At 41.5% G+C, this 17701-nt stretch overlaps 1 protein-coding gene across 1 annotated transcript; it reads right to left on the reverse strand.

Moving 5' to 3' along the window:
• Positions 1 to 13008: 13008 nt before the first annotated feature.
• foxl1 (forkhead box L1) lies at positions 13009 to 14401 on the reverse strand. Its single transcript, XM_058646492.1, has one exon. It carries the CDS (start codon positions 14397 to 14399, stop codon positions 13266 to 13268), a length of 1134 nt encoding a protein of 377 aa, XP_058502475.1. The 5' UTR covers positions 14400 to 14401; the 3' UTR covers positions 13009 to 13265.
• Between the last annotated feature and the right edge of the window lie 3300 nt (positions 14402 to 17701).

A 17701-nucleotide genomic window follows, 5' to 3' on the forward strand; every position in this document is an offset into this window, starting at 1 on the left:
TCTGCCGTCTCCAGCTCTGAGGATAAATAAACAGTGGTCACGCTCGCTGCGCTCTGATTGGACGGTGTGTAATGAGTTGTGAAGGTCCAGTCATCGGCGGCGTCGCACCACCAACACCCTCCTGCGTCTCATTAATGTCAGACCAAGGCTAACGTACACGTTAGCATATGTTCATCTGACATAACTCTGTGTAAACACAGTGTGTGTGTGTGTGTGTGTGTGTGTGTGTGTGCACTTCATCTGAAAAAGACAGAGGGCGGAGCTTAGTGGAAACATGGCTGCCAGCAGTCACACAAGGAAAAAACAACATGAAAATAGATGTGATGTTCCTGGTTAGACAAATGATGCCCACGAAGTGGGAGAGAAGCGGAGGGGAAAAGAGAGAGAACTGAAATATTCAACTCAAACAAAAATGGACTTGAGTATAAGTAAAAAAGTCGTTTAAAACTTTACAAATGATAAAATATGTAAACACATGTGCCAGTCAACGTGGGTCAAAGGTCACAGATGTCACTCACTCACTCTGGGACCTGAATTATCACCAATTCACCTGTCCTCACCTGTCCTCACCTGTCCTCACCTGTCCTCACCATTCACTGAAGTTTTGTGCCGCTCACTCTCCCACACCAAACCTCATAGAGAAAACCAGTGACTTTAACACCACACACACACACACACACACACACACACAGGAGTTGTTGATCCACTGCTGCCTCCATCACTATGTTCAAACGTCTGATTTTGTAAAAGTCGGCTTTCAAAATCCTACGTTTAGATTAACCTCAGTGACACAAAGTGACCACACGAGGCAGCAGAGGACCAGCAGCTCAAATCACTGATTTTCTCTCTGGACTTTGGTGTAAGAGAGTGAGTGGTTTACAAACTTCAGTTTCCTGTCTCACAGTGAGATAAAGACGTGAACGTGTTGTTTGGACATCGTAGACTTACACTGATGATTAAGCACAGTCGAGGGTTTTTATACTTGAATGTTCTCACACACATTGAAACAATAATACGTTCTGTTTAGCTCTGATTGTTTGTTTGTTAATATCACATCAGTTCACTATTTAAAACATGACATTTCTCTGTTAGCAGTAAAATAAACTGCAGCTGCCTCAGTGAATGATGTTCATGTTTCTCTGTCAAGTTTTTCTATTTACACTGGATTTGGTGTGTGCTCTCTCGCTGCATCGTCCAACCCAAACACTGAGATTATTTCTGCATGTCCAACACACAAACACACCACGGCGGCGTGGAACACACACAAACACACCACGGCGGCGTGGAACACACACAAACAAATATTTATTTTATGTTTAACGCGAGCACATCTCCGTCAAAGCTGTAAAAATGTGAAGAAGTGAAGACAGAACGTGGAGATGACGTCGTCACGAGGCGACGGCCGCTCTCCACATCTCTGACCAAACTGTAAATAAACACACACAGACCCAGGAGACCTGTGTGTGTGTGTGTGTGTGTGTGTGTCTGAGACTTGTACACAGCAGCAGGATTACCACCCCAGACTGAAGACCACCCTGACTTCAACACTTGATCCCGGAGGAAGTGGAGCTCCTCTCACACACACACACACACACATATGAAAACATACACATACTTAATTTGAGCACTTGAGCTAAAACAAACTGGTGAAGATTTATACTGAACAGCTGCGTGTTTGTCAGCGCGACTGTGACAACATCATTGTGTGTGTGCGTGTGTGCGTGTGTGTGTGTGTGTGCGTGCGTGTGTGTGCGTGTGTGTGTGCGTGTGTGTGTGTGTGTGTGTGTGCGTGCGTGCGTGCGTGCGTGCGTGCGTGCGTGTGTGTGTAAACCTTGGAGCAAAACAGATCACAGTTTGATCTCAGGTCAGAGACTGATATTAAACCTTAATGTCTGTGGAAACTGAACTGTGTAAACCACTCACTCTCCCACACCAAAGCCCATAGAGAAAATCGGTGATTTTAACATCACATACACAGGAGTTGTTGATCCACTGCTGCCAACATCAAGTTCTAATGTCTGATTTTGTTAATTCGCCATGAAAAATCCTGCATTCACATTCACCTCAGTGACATAAAGTGACCACACGAGGCAGCAGAGGACCAGCAGCTCCTGTGTCCCCACCAGCTAAAATCACCGATTTTCTCTATGAGGTTTGGTGTGAGAGAGTGAGTGGTTTACAAACTTCAGTTTCCTGTTGGACGTATACATACAGATATACAGATATACATATATACAGATATACTGTACATATATACAGATATACATATATACAGATATGCATATATACAGATATGCATATATACAGATATACATATATACAGATATGCATATATACAGATATGCATATATACAGATATACATATATACATATATACAGATATACATATATACAGATATGCATATATACCGATATACATATATACATATATACATATATACAGATATACATATATACAGATATACATATATACATATATACAGATATACATATATACGTTCGGAAATGGCCTACACCTAGGACAGCTACAGAGATGAGAGCATTCATTGGATTATGCTCTTACTACCGTGGATTTATTAAAAACATTGCTGCTCCATTGCACTCTCTCACGCACAAAGGAGCGAGATCCAAATGGACGGCTGAGTGTGAGGATGCATTTCAATCTTTGACGCATGCTCTCACTCATCCTCCCATTGTGGCACATCTCGTTTTGCCACAACCTTTCCTCCTGTACACTGATGCTTCACAGGGCAGCATTGGCTCTGTGTTGTCTCAACACCAGGTGATAAGGAACGTGTTATTGCCTATGCAAGTCACACACTTAATCCCTCTGAAAGAAAGTGGTCTACGTTTGACCGTGAGCTCTGGGCAGTTGTTTGGTCCGTGAGACATTTTTAACACTTCCTCTCCGGCAGCACATTCACTGTGATTACAGATCATAAACCTTTACTGAGTCTGAAGAAAACCCCAGTGGACAATGATCCTACTGGGAGACGCAGTAGATGGATTTTTGAGATGGATGTGTATGACTACAACATCTTACACAGAGAGGACAGGCAGCATGCTAACACAGATGCCATGTCCAGGCGTCCAAAGACTGAGGTTCACAACAAAGCTGTCCAGTGTGTTACCTCTTCCATCACCACGGACACTACTGCCTCACCTGGCAGAGACCCACATGACAAAACTGACACAATTCACCAGAAGTTAGCCACACTCTTTCTGTTCACCTAGATGAACTGCAGCAACAACAGAATGAAGACAATGTATCAGGGAGGTCATTGCATGGCTACATGACAACAAACACCGACCACCCGTTGGTTGTTTAAAATGCTCCTCCCCTTCACTGAGGACACTTTGACATGAATTTCCCAAATTGGTAATTATGCAGGGAATCCTCTGTAGAAAGGTCAAAACAGGCTCGAACACACCTGTTAATTTCCAGGTTGTTTTACCCACAGCTCACATCTCTACAGCATTGTCATGGTAATCAGTTCAGTGGACACCTGAGTGCAGAGCGTACACTGGCCATACATGACCCGTGATATTCACAAGTTTTGTACTGAGTGCTTTGCATGTCAAACACGGAGCTGCCCCACTCCATGTGAAAGAGCTCCACTGCAGCCAATCCAAGCTGAGAGGCCATTTCAGAAAGTGGCCGCAGACATCACTGAACTTCCTGTTACATCATCTGGCAACAGATATGTACTTGTAGTTATGGACTATTTTACCACATCTGTCAACCTCTTTCCATTGAGGGATCAACGTTCCACTACAGTGGCAAAGTGTATTTATGAGGACTATATCAGACATCATGGGGTGCCAGAGTCGATCCACACTGATCAAGGTCGACAGTTTGAGTCAGACCTCATTAAGCATCTCTGTGGTTTCCCTGGCATTGATAAAACCTGCCCCTCACTATACCACGCCCAGTCCGATGGCATGGTTGAGAGTGAACTGGACGCTGAAAGATCAGCTTGCCAAATACATTGTAGAAAGCAGTGGAGAATGGGATCAGTATTTGCCACAAGCTGAGCTTGCATACAATTCAAGTGTTCATTCTGTACTTGTTTTTCTTTGTTCTTCTTAGTTAATGGTAGAGAACCCAATTCGCCACTTGATGTGATACTGAACTTTAGTCCCACTGTAACCTCCTCTACTCCTGGTACACCAGCAGCTTGAGTAGTGGTGGTTACCCAGATGTTACGTATGAGATGACAGATCCAAAAAGCGTAGGCTTGCGAGCATGGGTCGTTCATCATAACAGGTTGAACAGGTGCCTCTTCTATCAGACAGGCAACTACTGTGCCCACTGAGATACAGTCACCAGCCCCTCGCCTCACGGCCTTGTCAGGGGCCTTGCCTTTTCGCCCTCCCACTCCTCCACATGTGCCTGTTGGTGCCGGTAGACAGCCCACACCTACTCCTGCCAGTCGTGGTGTTCGACACAGTGTTCCACCCTCTCCTCTTTGCCCTTCCTCATCCCCCTCCTCCTCTGTTGCCTCCACAAGCCCCACTGTGCGTCAGTCACTCTCACAGGAACCTGTGCACCTCCTGTCCCGCAGTTGTCGCCTGATTCAGCGTCCACTTAGATACAGAGACTTTGTCACTTAAATGGGCTGTGATGGCACTTTGACACCCCCTCACATGTTTTGTTTTCTGCTATTGAGGGTGTGGTGCTATTCCTCGGTTTCTGTTTGCCTGTTGTGGGTGTGGGTGTATTCCACCTGTACTCATGTTCAGTTGTGGTCTGACATGTTTCATGTGTGCTGTTGTGGGCGGTTATTGAAATGGGGTAACCGTGTAGTTTATTTGTCACCATTAACACCATTAAATTACATGTTATTGTTTTATTATGTGTTTAAGCTGTATTGTTAATTTTATTAATTATGTTATTTAGTCCATAATGTTTTATTATCACTTTTAGTCTTTTGTTTCCTTAGTATTATGTGATTTTGGTTCCGTGTCCCCTTGTTGGGGTGGGGACCAGGTAAATGGACGGACCGGAGAAGAGAGCCCGACTCCACGTGAGATCGGGTTGTTCTGTTACCTCTGGCTGTCCTGCAGAAACGGTGTCTTTCATTTGAAGAAATTACTTCCTCTTTTGTAAACCACAAAATCCACGGCCCTGGCACTACCTGTGTCTAGAAGTCGGGATTACAATATGTATGATATGGATAGCCTCGAAAACTGGATCTGGATCCTGCAACCTGCAAGATGAGAATACAGAGAGAGAGAGAGAAAGAGGGAAGGAAGGAAAGACACAAACTAGGGAGAGAAAGAGACAAGGTTAATGACATATAAAAAGTCATATTCATACCCTGAGTGTGAGAGAGTGAATGTACGTGCACCACAGGAAAATCCCCCAGCAGTCTAGGTCTATAGCAGCAGAACTAAGAGCTGGTCCAGGTTTCCCTGAACCAGCTCTAACTATAAGCTTTATCAAAAAGGAAAGTTTGAAGTCTAACTTTAAATACAGAGAGAGGCTCCGCCTCCCGAACTGTCATTGGAAGCTGGTTCCACAGGAGAGGAGGAGCCTGGTAACCGAAGGCTCTGCCTCCCATTCTGCTCTTACAGACTCTGGGAACCACAAGTAAACCTGTATTTTATGACCTAAGTGGTCTGTTAGGGTGATAAGGTAAGACTAGGTCTTTCAGGTATGAAGGGGCGTGACCATTAAGTGCTTTGTACGTGAGGAGGAGGATTTTAAATTGAATTCTAAACTGTGGGTGGAGCCAGTGTAGAGAAGCTAACACTGGAGTTATATGGTCTCTCTTTCTAGTTCCTGTCAGAACTCGTGCTGCAGCATTTTGAATGAACTGAAGGGTTCTAACAGACTTGTTGGAACATCCTGATAATAAGGAGTTACAGTAATCTAATCTAGATGTAACAAAAGCATGAACTAGTTTTTCAGCGTCCTGTAAAGACAGAATGTTTCTAATTTTCATAATGTTCCGCAGGTGGAAGAAGGATGTTCTGGAAATTAGTTTAATGTGTGAGTCAAATGACCTTTCCTGGTCAAAAGTAACTCCAAGGTTCCTCACAGTGGAACTGGAAGCCATGGTGATGTCATCTAAAGTGACAATGTGATCAGAAAGTTTTTCTCTGAGGTGTTTAGGGCCGAGTATAAAAGTTTAAAGTAGAAAGTTACAGGTCATCCAGGACTTAATGTCTCTGAGACATTCCTGGAGTTGAGCAACCTGATTTATTTCATCCGGCCTCATTGATAAATATAGCTGTGTGTCATCTGCATAACAATGAAAGTGTATGTTGTGCTTCCTAATAATGTTCCCTAGAGGAAGCATATATAAGGTAAAAAGTATAGGCCCAAGCACTGAGCCTTGTGGAACTCCACAATTAACTTTTGTTTGTAGTGAGGCTTTATCATTAACATGAACAAACTGGAATCCATCAGATAAGTATGATTTAAACCAGCAGAGGGCAGCACCTGTGATACCAAGAGTCTGCTCCAATCTCTGCAGTAGAATATCATGATCAATGGTGTCAAATGCAGCACTAAGATCTAACAGGACAAGTAAAGAAACTAGACCATTATCTGAAGCCAAGAGAAGATCATTACTAACTTTAACTAGTGCTGTTTCTGTGCTATGGTTTAATCTAAAACCTGACTGAAAATCTTCAAACAGGCCATTAATGTGCAAATATTCACATCATTGATTAGCAACTGCCTTTTCTAAGATTTTGGAAACAAAGGGAAGATTAGATATAGGTCGGTAATTAGCTCAAATATCTGGGTCAAGGGTCGCTTTTTTGAGAAGGGGTTTAATAACTGCTATTTTAAACGTTTGGGGCACATATCCAGTTAATAAGGATAGATTAATTTGAGTTAATATAGAGCTGTTAATTAAAGGAAACACATCTTTAAACAGTTTGGTGGGGATAGGATCTAACTGACAGGTTGATGGCTTAGATGATGAAACTAATGATGTTAACTCAGGGAGATCTATAGGGGAGAAACTGTCTAACTGTGCACCTGGTGCTTCTAAAGCTCTTGTGCTAAAAGATGAGTCAGTCCCAATATGAGGGAGGAGATGATCCATTTTTTCTCTAATTGATGTTATTTTATTCACAACAAAGTTGATAAAGTCATCACTGCTCAGTGTTAAAGGAATAGATGGTTCAGTGGAGCTGTGTCAGCCTGGCTACAGTGCTGAAAACAAACCTATGATTATTCTTATTTTCTTCAATTAGAGAAGAATAATAGGCAGCTCTAGCTTTGTGTAGGGCTTTTTGTAAGCTACAAAACCATCTTTCCAGGCTATATGAAATTCCTCTAGGTTATTGAAACGCCATTTTCTTTCTAATCTACGTAATGTCTGTTTAAGAGCACGAGTCCATCCATCCATCATCTACTGCTTTATCCTCCACCAGAGGGTCACAGGGGGTGCTGTGCCAATCTCAGCTACATCAGGCGATAGGCGGGGTACACCCTGGACAGTTTGCCAGTCCATCGCAGGGCCACACACACACACACACACACACACACACACACGGAGAACATGCAAACTCCATGCAGAAAGGTGCTCGTCTCCTCTGATTCACCACTTTCTTTTTCATATATACACATACATACATATGTGTATATATATATACACATATGTGTGTATATATATATACACATACATACATATGTGTATATATATACACATATGTGTATATATGTGTATATATATACACATATGTGTATATATATATATACACATACATACATCATATATATATATATATATATACACATACATACATATGTGTATATATATACACATATGTGTATATATATACACATATGTGTATATATATATATACACATACATACATATGTGTATATATATACACATATGTGTATATATATATATATATACACACATATGTGTATATATATATACACATATGTGTATATATATATATATATACAGATATACGTATACAGATATACATATATACATATATGCATTTATACATACATATATACAGATATACATATATATATACAGATATACATATATACAGATATGCATTTATACATATATACAGATATACGTATACAGATATACATATTTACAGATACGCATTTATACATATAAACAGATATACATATATGCATTTAAACATATATACATATATACAGATATACAGATATACATATATACAGATATACAGATATACATATATACAGATATGCATTTTTACATATATACAGATATACATATATACAGATATACATATATACAGATATACATATACATATATGCATTTATACATATATACAGATATACATATATACAGATATGCATTTATACATATATACAGATATACATATATACAGATATACATATACATATATGCATTTATACATATATACAGATATACATATATACAGATATGCATTTATACATATATACAGATATACATATATACAGATATACATATACATATATGCATTTATACATATATACAGATATACATATATACAGATATACATATACATATATGCATTTATACATATATACAGATATACATATATACAGATATGCATTTATACATATATACAGATATACATATATGTATATGAAGAGCCTCCGGTTCAGTCTGGAGAACATTTTCTACACTCACACACTAATGTGTGAGTCAGAAACATGCTAACATGATTAGCATTTAATGTGACCTGAACTGAGGTCATCAATCACGCCCCCAAACCCAGACAACCCCGCCCTCTTCTTTGTGTGTGTGTGTGTGTGTGTATATAACAGTCATATGTGTTTAGTTTTTTGTTTTTTTTCTATTTAATTTCCAGGAAGTTTTTGAAGATGAATGTCTGAATCTTGACTTTGATCGTTTGGACTTTTTATTCTTATATTTTTCATTTTGACACGTAACAATTCTCATTCATCCACGTCTTGACTTGACTTGAATAACTGGAGTGAAGACAGACGAATGAGAGAAATGTGCTTGTCCTTCTCCTCGTCCTCATTCTTCTCCTCTTCCTCGTCCTTCTCCTCGTCTTCATTCTTCTCCTCGTCCTCGTCCTTCTCCTCGTCTTCATTCTTCTCCTCGTTCTCATCCTTCTCCTCGTCTTCATTCCTCTCCTTGTCCTTCTCCTCATCTTCATTCTTCCCCTTGTCCTCGTTCTTGTCCTCGTCCTCGATCTTCTCTTCGTCCTCGTTCTTCTCCTCGTCCTTGTCCTTCTCCTAGTCTTCACTCTTCTCCTCGTTCTCGTTCTTCTCCTCGTCCTCGTTCTTCTCTTCGTCCTCGTTATTTTCTGCGTCCTCGTCCTCCGCCTCGTCCTTGTTCTTGTCATCATCCTTCATCCTCGTTATTCTCTTCGTCCTTGTTCTTCTCTTCATCCTTGTTCTTCTCCTCGTTCTTGTCCTCATCCTTCATCCTCGTTCTTCTCTTCGTCCTCGTTCTATTCCTCGTGCTCGTCCTTCTCCTAGTTTTCATTCTTCTCCTCGTCCTCCTTCTTGTCCTCATCCTTGTTCTTCTCTTCGTCCTCATTCTTCTCCCCGTCCTCGTCCTCATCCTTCATCCTCGTTCTTCTCTTCGTCCTCGTTCTTCTCCTCGTCCTTCTCCTTGTCCTCGTTCTTCTCCTCATTCTTCTCCTCGTCCTCGTCCTTCTCCACGTCTTCATTCTTCTCCTCGTCCTCCTTCTTCTCCTTGTCCTTGTTCTTCTCTTCTTCCTCCTTCTTCTCCTCGCCCTCCTTCTCCTCGTCCTTCTCCTCGTCCTCGATCTTCTCCTTGTCCTCGTTCTTCTCCTCATCTCCACTCTTTTCCTTGATCTTCTCCTCATCTTCGTTCTTGTCCTTGTTCTTCTCCTTGTCTTCGTTCTTCTCCTCGTCCTTGTCCTCGTTCTTCTCTTTGTCCTCGTTCTTCTCCTTGTCCTTTTCCTAGTCTTCATTCTTTTCCTCATTCTCGTTCTTGTCCTCGTCCTCATTCTTCTCCTCATCCTCGTCCTCTTTCTTGTCCTCGTCCTTCTCTTTGTCCTCGTCCCTCTGAGGTTTTCAGTGTGTTTTATTTACACGTCTGACCATAAGAATTGTGTATAAATACAGGAAATGCGCGTGACAGCGACTTCCTCTGCTCAAATGTGCAGAAAAGTTTGTTTATTTCAACAAACATTGTTGATTTGCACGAGCGTCGCGTCCTCGTCCTGAAGAAGGACACTTGTGTCAGCAATGACTCTGTTTGACCTGCATCACAACCAAGAGCTTTTAACCAGGACAAACCACCTCTGACCTCTGACACACACAGAGACAGACACACACACACACACAGAGACAGACACACAGAGACAGACACACACACACACACACACATACACACAGACACACACACACAGACAGACACACACAGACACTAATTCTAATTTTCTATCCTCATCCTTCACATGTGAGATTTAAAAAACATTTTTTGAGTCTGTAGTGTTTACCAGGACATTTCATTTTAATTCATTGTCATATGAATATACTGTATATATATATATATATACATATACATACATACACACATATGTGTATATATATATATATATATGTACATGTGTATACATGTGTATAATAAAATCACTGATTTTCTCTGTGGACTTTGGTGTGGGAGAGTGAGTGGTTTACAAAAGTCTGTCTCACAGTGAGATAAAGATGTCATCGATGCATCGTTTATCAGCTGTGAATATAAAATGTTTAGGTTTATAAAGGAGTCTCCAGCTGTGTTTGTGTTCATATTATAAATAAACCAGGTTCATTTTATTTTATTCAAAACTAAACTTTATTTTGCACATGTGGAATGTAAAACAGCTTTAATGGCACGATTACATTATTCTCTTCATCATCAAACACTTTCTCATCTTCATGTATGAGCAGGAATTAAGATTCTAATCTTAATCTGCTGTAATTACTGCAGCTGACGTTTTCAGGAAATGAAAACAAATGTTGGAAATAAATCCCATCTTTAAATTCTCATCCTTGCATTAAATCACAGGATATGTCATATTTTGACTGTCAATCATATTTTAAAGCCGTAACAATGTAAATATTCATCTGAAGCTTGATTTACAAAATCATGTCACAAATCAAATTGCAATTTATTTCAATAAAAAAGAAGAAAACACAACTGGATATTTCTACCCAAAATATATATATTTTTTTTACCCCAAAACACAAAATCATCACATACTTTCAGCTGTGTTATGATCAAGCATCACTTTTGGGGAAGTTTGGAGCAAAAGCACCAGAATACAGACTTTGGAGCATGTGTTAAAATCGAGATTGTGATGATCCCGATTTTAACGCACGAGTTAAAGTCAATATTATGATAATCCAGACTTTACGCACAAATTAAAGTCAATATTATGATAATCCAGACTTCTACGCACAAGTTAAAGTCAATATTATGATAATCCAGACTTTAACGCACGAGTTAAAGTCAGTATTATGATAATCCAGACTTTTACGCACCAGTTAAAGTCAGTATTACGATAATCCAGACTTTTACGCACAAGTTAAAGTCAGTATTATGATAATCCAGACTTTTACGCATCAGTTAAAGTCAGTATTACGATAATCCAGACTTTTACGCACCAGTTATAGTCAGTATTATGATGATCCAGACTTTTACGCACCAGTTAGTCAGTTTTATGATGATCCAGACTTTTACGCAAGAGTTAAAGTCAGTATTATGATAATCCAGACTTTTACGCACCAGTTAAAGTCAGTATTATGATAATCCAGATTTTTACGCACCAGTTAAATTCAGTATTACGATAATCCAGACTTTTACGCACGAGTTAAAGTCAATATTATGATAATCCCGATTTTAACGCACGAGTTAAAGTCAATATTATGATAATCCAGACTTTACGCACAAATTAAAGTCAATATTATGATAATCCAGACTTCTACGCACAAGTTAAAGTCAATATTATGAAAATCCAGACTTTTACACACAAGCTAAAGTCAGTATTATGATAATCCAGACTTTTACGCACAAGTTAAAGTCAGTATTATGATGATCCAGACTTTAACGCACGAGTTAAAGTCAGTATTATGATAATCCAGACTTTTACGCACCAGTTAAAGTCAGTATTACGATAATCCAGACTTTTACGCACAAGTTAAAGTCAGTATTATGATAATCCAGGCTTTTACGCATCAGTTAAAGTCAGTATTACGATAATCCAGACTTTTACGCACCAGTTATAGTCAGTATTATGATGATCCAGACTTTTACGCACCAGTTAAAGTCAGTTTTATGATGATCCAGACTTTTACGCAAGAGTTAAAGTCAGTATTATGATAATCCAGACTTTTACGCACCAGTTAAAGTCAGTATTATGATAATCCAGATTTTTACGCACCAGTTAAATTCAGTATTACGATAATCCAGACTTTTACGCACGAGTTAAAGTCAATATTATGATAATCCCGATTTTAACGCACGAGTTAAAGTCAATATTATGATAATCCAGACTTTACGCACAAATTAAAGTCAATATTATGATAATCCAGACTTCTACGCACAAGTTAAAGTCAATATTATGATAATCCAGACTTTTACACACAAGCTAAAGTCAGTATTATGATAATCCAGACTTTTACGCACAAGTTAAAGTCAGTATTATGATGATCCAGACTTTAACGCACGAGTTAAAGTCAGTATTATGATGATCCAGACTCTTACACACGAGTTATAGTCAGTATTATGATAATCCAGACTCTTACACACGAGTTATAGTCAGTATTATGATGATCCAGACTTTTACGCACGAGTTAAAGTCAGTATTCTGATGATCCAGACTTTTACGCACAAGTTAAAGTCAGTATTATGATGATCCAGACTTTAACGCACGAGTTAAAGTCAGTATTATGATGATCCAGACTCTTACACACGAGTTATAGTCAGTATTATGATAATCCAGACTCTTACACACGAGTTATAGTCAGTATTATGATAATCCAGACTCTTACACACGAGTTATAGTCAGTATTATGATGATCCAGACTTTTACGCACGAGTTAAAGTCAGTATTCTGATGATCCAGACTTTTACGCACGAGTTAAAGTCAGTATTCTGATGATCCAGACTTTTACGCACGAGTTAAAGTCAGTATTATGATAATCCAGACTTTTACGCACGCGCAAAAACGCACTTCTCTGTCAAGTGTCTGTAGATAACGAAGGTCCTGGAAGTAGAAAAACAGAAAAAAGTCTCTCAGTGTCTCATCGTTAAAACTTCTCAGACTGTGGTTTTATTTAAACTGGAGCAGCGGGTCTGGGCAGGTGAGTGACAGGCGGACAGGTGAGTGACAGGTAAGAGCAGAGCGGGAATCTGTGCAGGTGATGATGATGCCGAGCAGCGAGCACCACAGACGGACTGACAGCAGCGGGACTCTCCGCACAGAAGCCGCACATGCTGCCGTTCCTGCAGCTGCTGCTGCGCGTCTCGTCCTCGTTTCTGGATAAAATGCTCTCGATGCTGAAACCTTTGTTTTTTCCTCGGCTCGGAAAGTTTCCCAGCTTCGTGTTTCCGGCGCAGAGCGGACCTCGCTCTCGCGCTCTGGTCTCCAGCTCCAGTTGAGCAGGACTCGCGCTGTCCTCCTCTGCGACTCTTTGTTCCGGGAGAGTCTGTGGCACCGTCTCCTCCTCCGGCTCCTCTGAGCCGCCCTGGTGCTTCACAGAGGACAGAGGGGCCCTTGGGGGCCCCGGTCCCTTGTTGCTGCAGCGCTTGTTTCCTGCAGCAGCGGCTCCGGAGTCCAGAACCTCGCGCTGGTTCTTACCCTTCCTCTTCCTGCGGCGGTAGTTTCCGTTCTCAAACATGTCCAGACACTTGGTGTCCAGGGTCCAGTAGCTGCCTTTGCCGGGCCGGTTCTTCTCTCGCGGCACTTTGATGAAGCAGTCGTTGAGGGACAGGTTGTGTCGGATCGAGTTCTGCCAGCCCTGTTTGTTGTCGTGATAAAACGGGAACCGGTCCATGATGAACTGGTAGATGCCGCTGAGGGTCGTGCGCTGCTCGGGCGCGCTCTTGATGGCCATGGCGATGAGCGCGATGTAGCTGTAGGGCGGTTTCTGCGGAGGCTCGTGGCGGGTCGGAACCAGGCCGAGGGCGGGCAGGAGTGCGCCGCCGTCCCGGCCGTACAGGTAGAGGAGCGGGGGCGCGGGGAGGCTGAGAGCCGTAGCCGGAGCCGGGGCTGCGAGCGGCGGCAGGCGGCCGTACAGAGTCATGACGCCGGGGAAAGTGGAGGCTGGTTCTCCCGGAGCTGCTGGAGCTGCTGGAGCTGCAGAGTCATGAGCCCAGAAACATGGTAATAACTGGATGTTGACTTTGCAGCGGGGAATAAATTGTCCATCATAAACAGTCTGTGCTGTTCTGAGGCCACACACATTCATTAAAACTTCATTACACACACACACACACACACACACACACACACTCTGTCTCAGCCAATCACGTGGCTCCTTACTCCCTCATCTGTTTATAGAATTAGTCTCTTGATAAGTCTGCCCACCCAGGGCGAATCAAGCTGTGTTTATTTGGAAAAATTTCCGGGCTCCCAATACATAAACGCACTGATGTGCTGTTTGAAATCTCACGTCCACACGCACGCACGCACACACACGCACGCACGCACGATGAAAAAGACTCAGCGTTTCTTCTCTGCTCCAGCTGTTTGTTTGTTTGTTTGTTTTTGTAAATAAACAAACTTTATGTGAGGACTCAGTGGACGTGGTGATTGACAGTCACATTACATCATCATAAAAATCATTTCCTGTAGAACTGAAAAAAACAAAAAACAACAAACACAAATGTTCTATAACAACACTAACTGTTTTTATATTTTTGCTCCAGATTGGAAGAAAACAAGAAAAAAAAGGTTTAAAGGGACAGGCTTAAAGCTGCAGTAGGTAACTTTGATTGTGTGAGTGGTTCATGTATGAATCTCTAAATGTAAATGATTTAACAGAACAAACACAACAATACTTTCAAACTATTTCTTGTTTTATCATGAACAACAAGAACAAGTCCAGTGTTTAAACTAAACCTCTTCCTCCCTGTCATCTTCATCTGACTGGTGGTCACTCTCTGCCTCTGTCCCACTTTCTGAATCTGCAGCAGCCTCCTCTTCTTCCTCCCTCACATCTTCTTCTCCTTCACTTATTTGTTCATCTCCTGCTCTGAGCTCCTGCTCTGAGCCTCCTGGTCTCTCCAGTTGTCTACCTTCTCCTTCATCTCCCTCCTTGTCTTCCTGCTGTGCACATTTCTTACTAAAATACTAAAATATCCTCACTCTGGTTATCCTTGTATCACGACACTGTAGACCCATGTAGCTAATAAGTAAGGAAGACCAGAGACAGTTGTCCCTGGTCACAATTTTCAGCAATACATCAAAAACCATTTACACTGAAATAACCTATTTGTTTTATTATCAACTTCAATCTGTCAACTGTTGAAATAATGTGTGGTTTTATGAAATATGTACATGTTGCAACATTGATTTTAATACAGTCTCTCCACATGTTACAACCGTCCCAGTGTATAGGGACGGTTGTAACATGTGTAAAATATACATAATGAATCAATCATATAGGCAAAATGGAAAATCTTATTTATCAGTCATGTTATTGTGACTATTCATTTCATGTTTTTAAGTCATGTTTAACTTTTTCTCATATACGTGATAAAAAAGAAGTGAAGCCGTCAAATTATAATGCAAGAAAATGATTCACTACTAATAATAATGATGATAATAATACATTTGATTTGATGGTGCCTTTCATGGCACTCAAGGTCGCCTTACGTCAAGTAAAAAACTATCAATAAACAATAAGCATTATTATTATTAGTTTTTAAGATATAAATGCTAGTTTGACCCTTGTTAGCCATTTCTATTTTAAGCTTCAAAACAGTGATTCTAATAATATTTGTTTGAATTCATAGACATTTGATCTTCAAACAGCATCCAAAAATCATTTTTTACCTAAAAAACAAGCTTTTGTAGATAACACCGTCAGGACGTTTCAAATGTGTCTCTCTCTTTATCAGGAATGAGGGACGCTCACTGAGCATGTGCACAGTCAGTGTCATCACTCTAAGTTCTTTCTGATTGGAGGAATTCAAGGTGTTACAACTGTCCCCTGTTACAACTGTCCCCTGTTACAACCGTCCCCTTTTACAACCGTCCCCTGTTACAACCGTCCCCTGTTACAACCGTCCCCTGTTACAACAGTCCCCTGTTACAACTGTCCCCTGTTACAACCGTCCCCTTTTACAACCGTCCCCTGTTACAACCGTCCCCTTTTACAACTGTCCCCTGTTACAACTGTCCCCTTTTACAACTGTCCCCTGTTATAACCGTCCCGTTACAACCGTCCCCTGTTACAACAGTCCCCTGTTACAACAGTCCCCTGTTACAACCGTCCCCTTTTACAACGTCCCCTGTTACAACTGTCCCCTGTTATAACTGTCCCGTTACAACCGTCCCCTGTTACATCCGTCTCCTGTTACAACAGTCCCCTGTTACAACTGTCCCCTTTTACAACTGTCCCCTGTTACAACTGTCCCCTTTTATAACTGTCCCCTGTTACAACTGTCCCCTGTTACAACCGTCCCCTTTTACAACTGTCCCCTGTTACAACCGTCCCGTTACAACTGTCCCGTTACAACTGTCCCCTTTTACAACTGTCCCGTTACAACTGTCCCCTGTTATAACCGTCCCGTTACAACCGTCCCCTGTTACAACCGTCCCCTTTTACAACCGTCCCCTTTTACAACCGTCCCCTGTTATAACCGTCCCGTTACAACCGTCCCCTGTTACAACTGTCTCCTGTTACATCAGTCCCCTGTTACAACAGTCCCCTGTTACAACTGTCCCCTTTTACAACCGTCCCTTGTTACAACCGTCCCCTGTTACAACCGTCTCCTGTTACATCAGTCCCCTGTTACAACAGTCCCCTGTTACAACTGTCCCCTTTTACAACCGTCCCTTGTTACAACCGTCCCCTTTTACAACCGTCTCCTGTTACATCCGTCCCCTGTTACAACAGTCCACTGTTACAACCTTCCCCTTTTACAACCGTCCCCTTTTACAACTGTCCCCTTTTACAACCGTCCCCTTTTACAACCGTGCCCTTTTAAACCGTCCCCTGTTAGAACTGTAACAGGGCTCTACAGTAGCTCGGCCCCTGCTCGGGGGTTCACACGTCCTGTGTGAACCCTTATGACCGTGATTTATGTGAGACGTGAGATACTTAGAATGACTTTGTCGTGAACGTGTTCCAGACCAACAACGACTCCAGGCCCGGGCTCCAAGTCAAGTCAGTTTTTCACGCGGGCCGTGGTTGCATATATATGCAGTTACCGCATGTCACCACTAGGACAATATATGATATATATGTCTGAATCCAGGCGTGTTCGGTGTCAGGCATCTAAAGAGGAGGGAAAACAAAACATGTCGCTGGTCCTTTGTGATGATGAAACTTCTAAAGTTAGCACAACTTACAACTCACGCTCCCAACACGTCAGTGCATATGACGAAATCACGTTTGAATACAGTTGTCTGTGTGTTGTGTCAATGCGAGACTTTTGAAAATGTTTGTTAGAACATCAGTGATTGAGCTGCGGGTCCACTGCTGCCTCGTGTGGTCACTGTGTGTCACTCAGTGATGGAGGCAGCAGTGGATCAACAACTCCT

Source organism: Solea solea, chromosome 12, assembly GCF_958295425.1.
Source record: "Solea solea chromosome 12, fSolSol10.1, whole genome shotgun sequence".
In the NCBI taxonomy this organism is placed as follows: Eukaryota; Metazoa; Chordata; class Actinopteri; order Pleuronectiformes; family Soleidae; genus Solea; species Solea solea.

Bases quoted from the DNA above. Each gene is read 5' to 3' on its own strand.
- foxl1 (XM_058646492.1), bottom strand. From the start codon at position 14,399: ATGAATGTGTGTGGCCTCAGAACAGCACAGACTGTTTATGATGGACAA.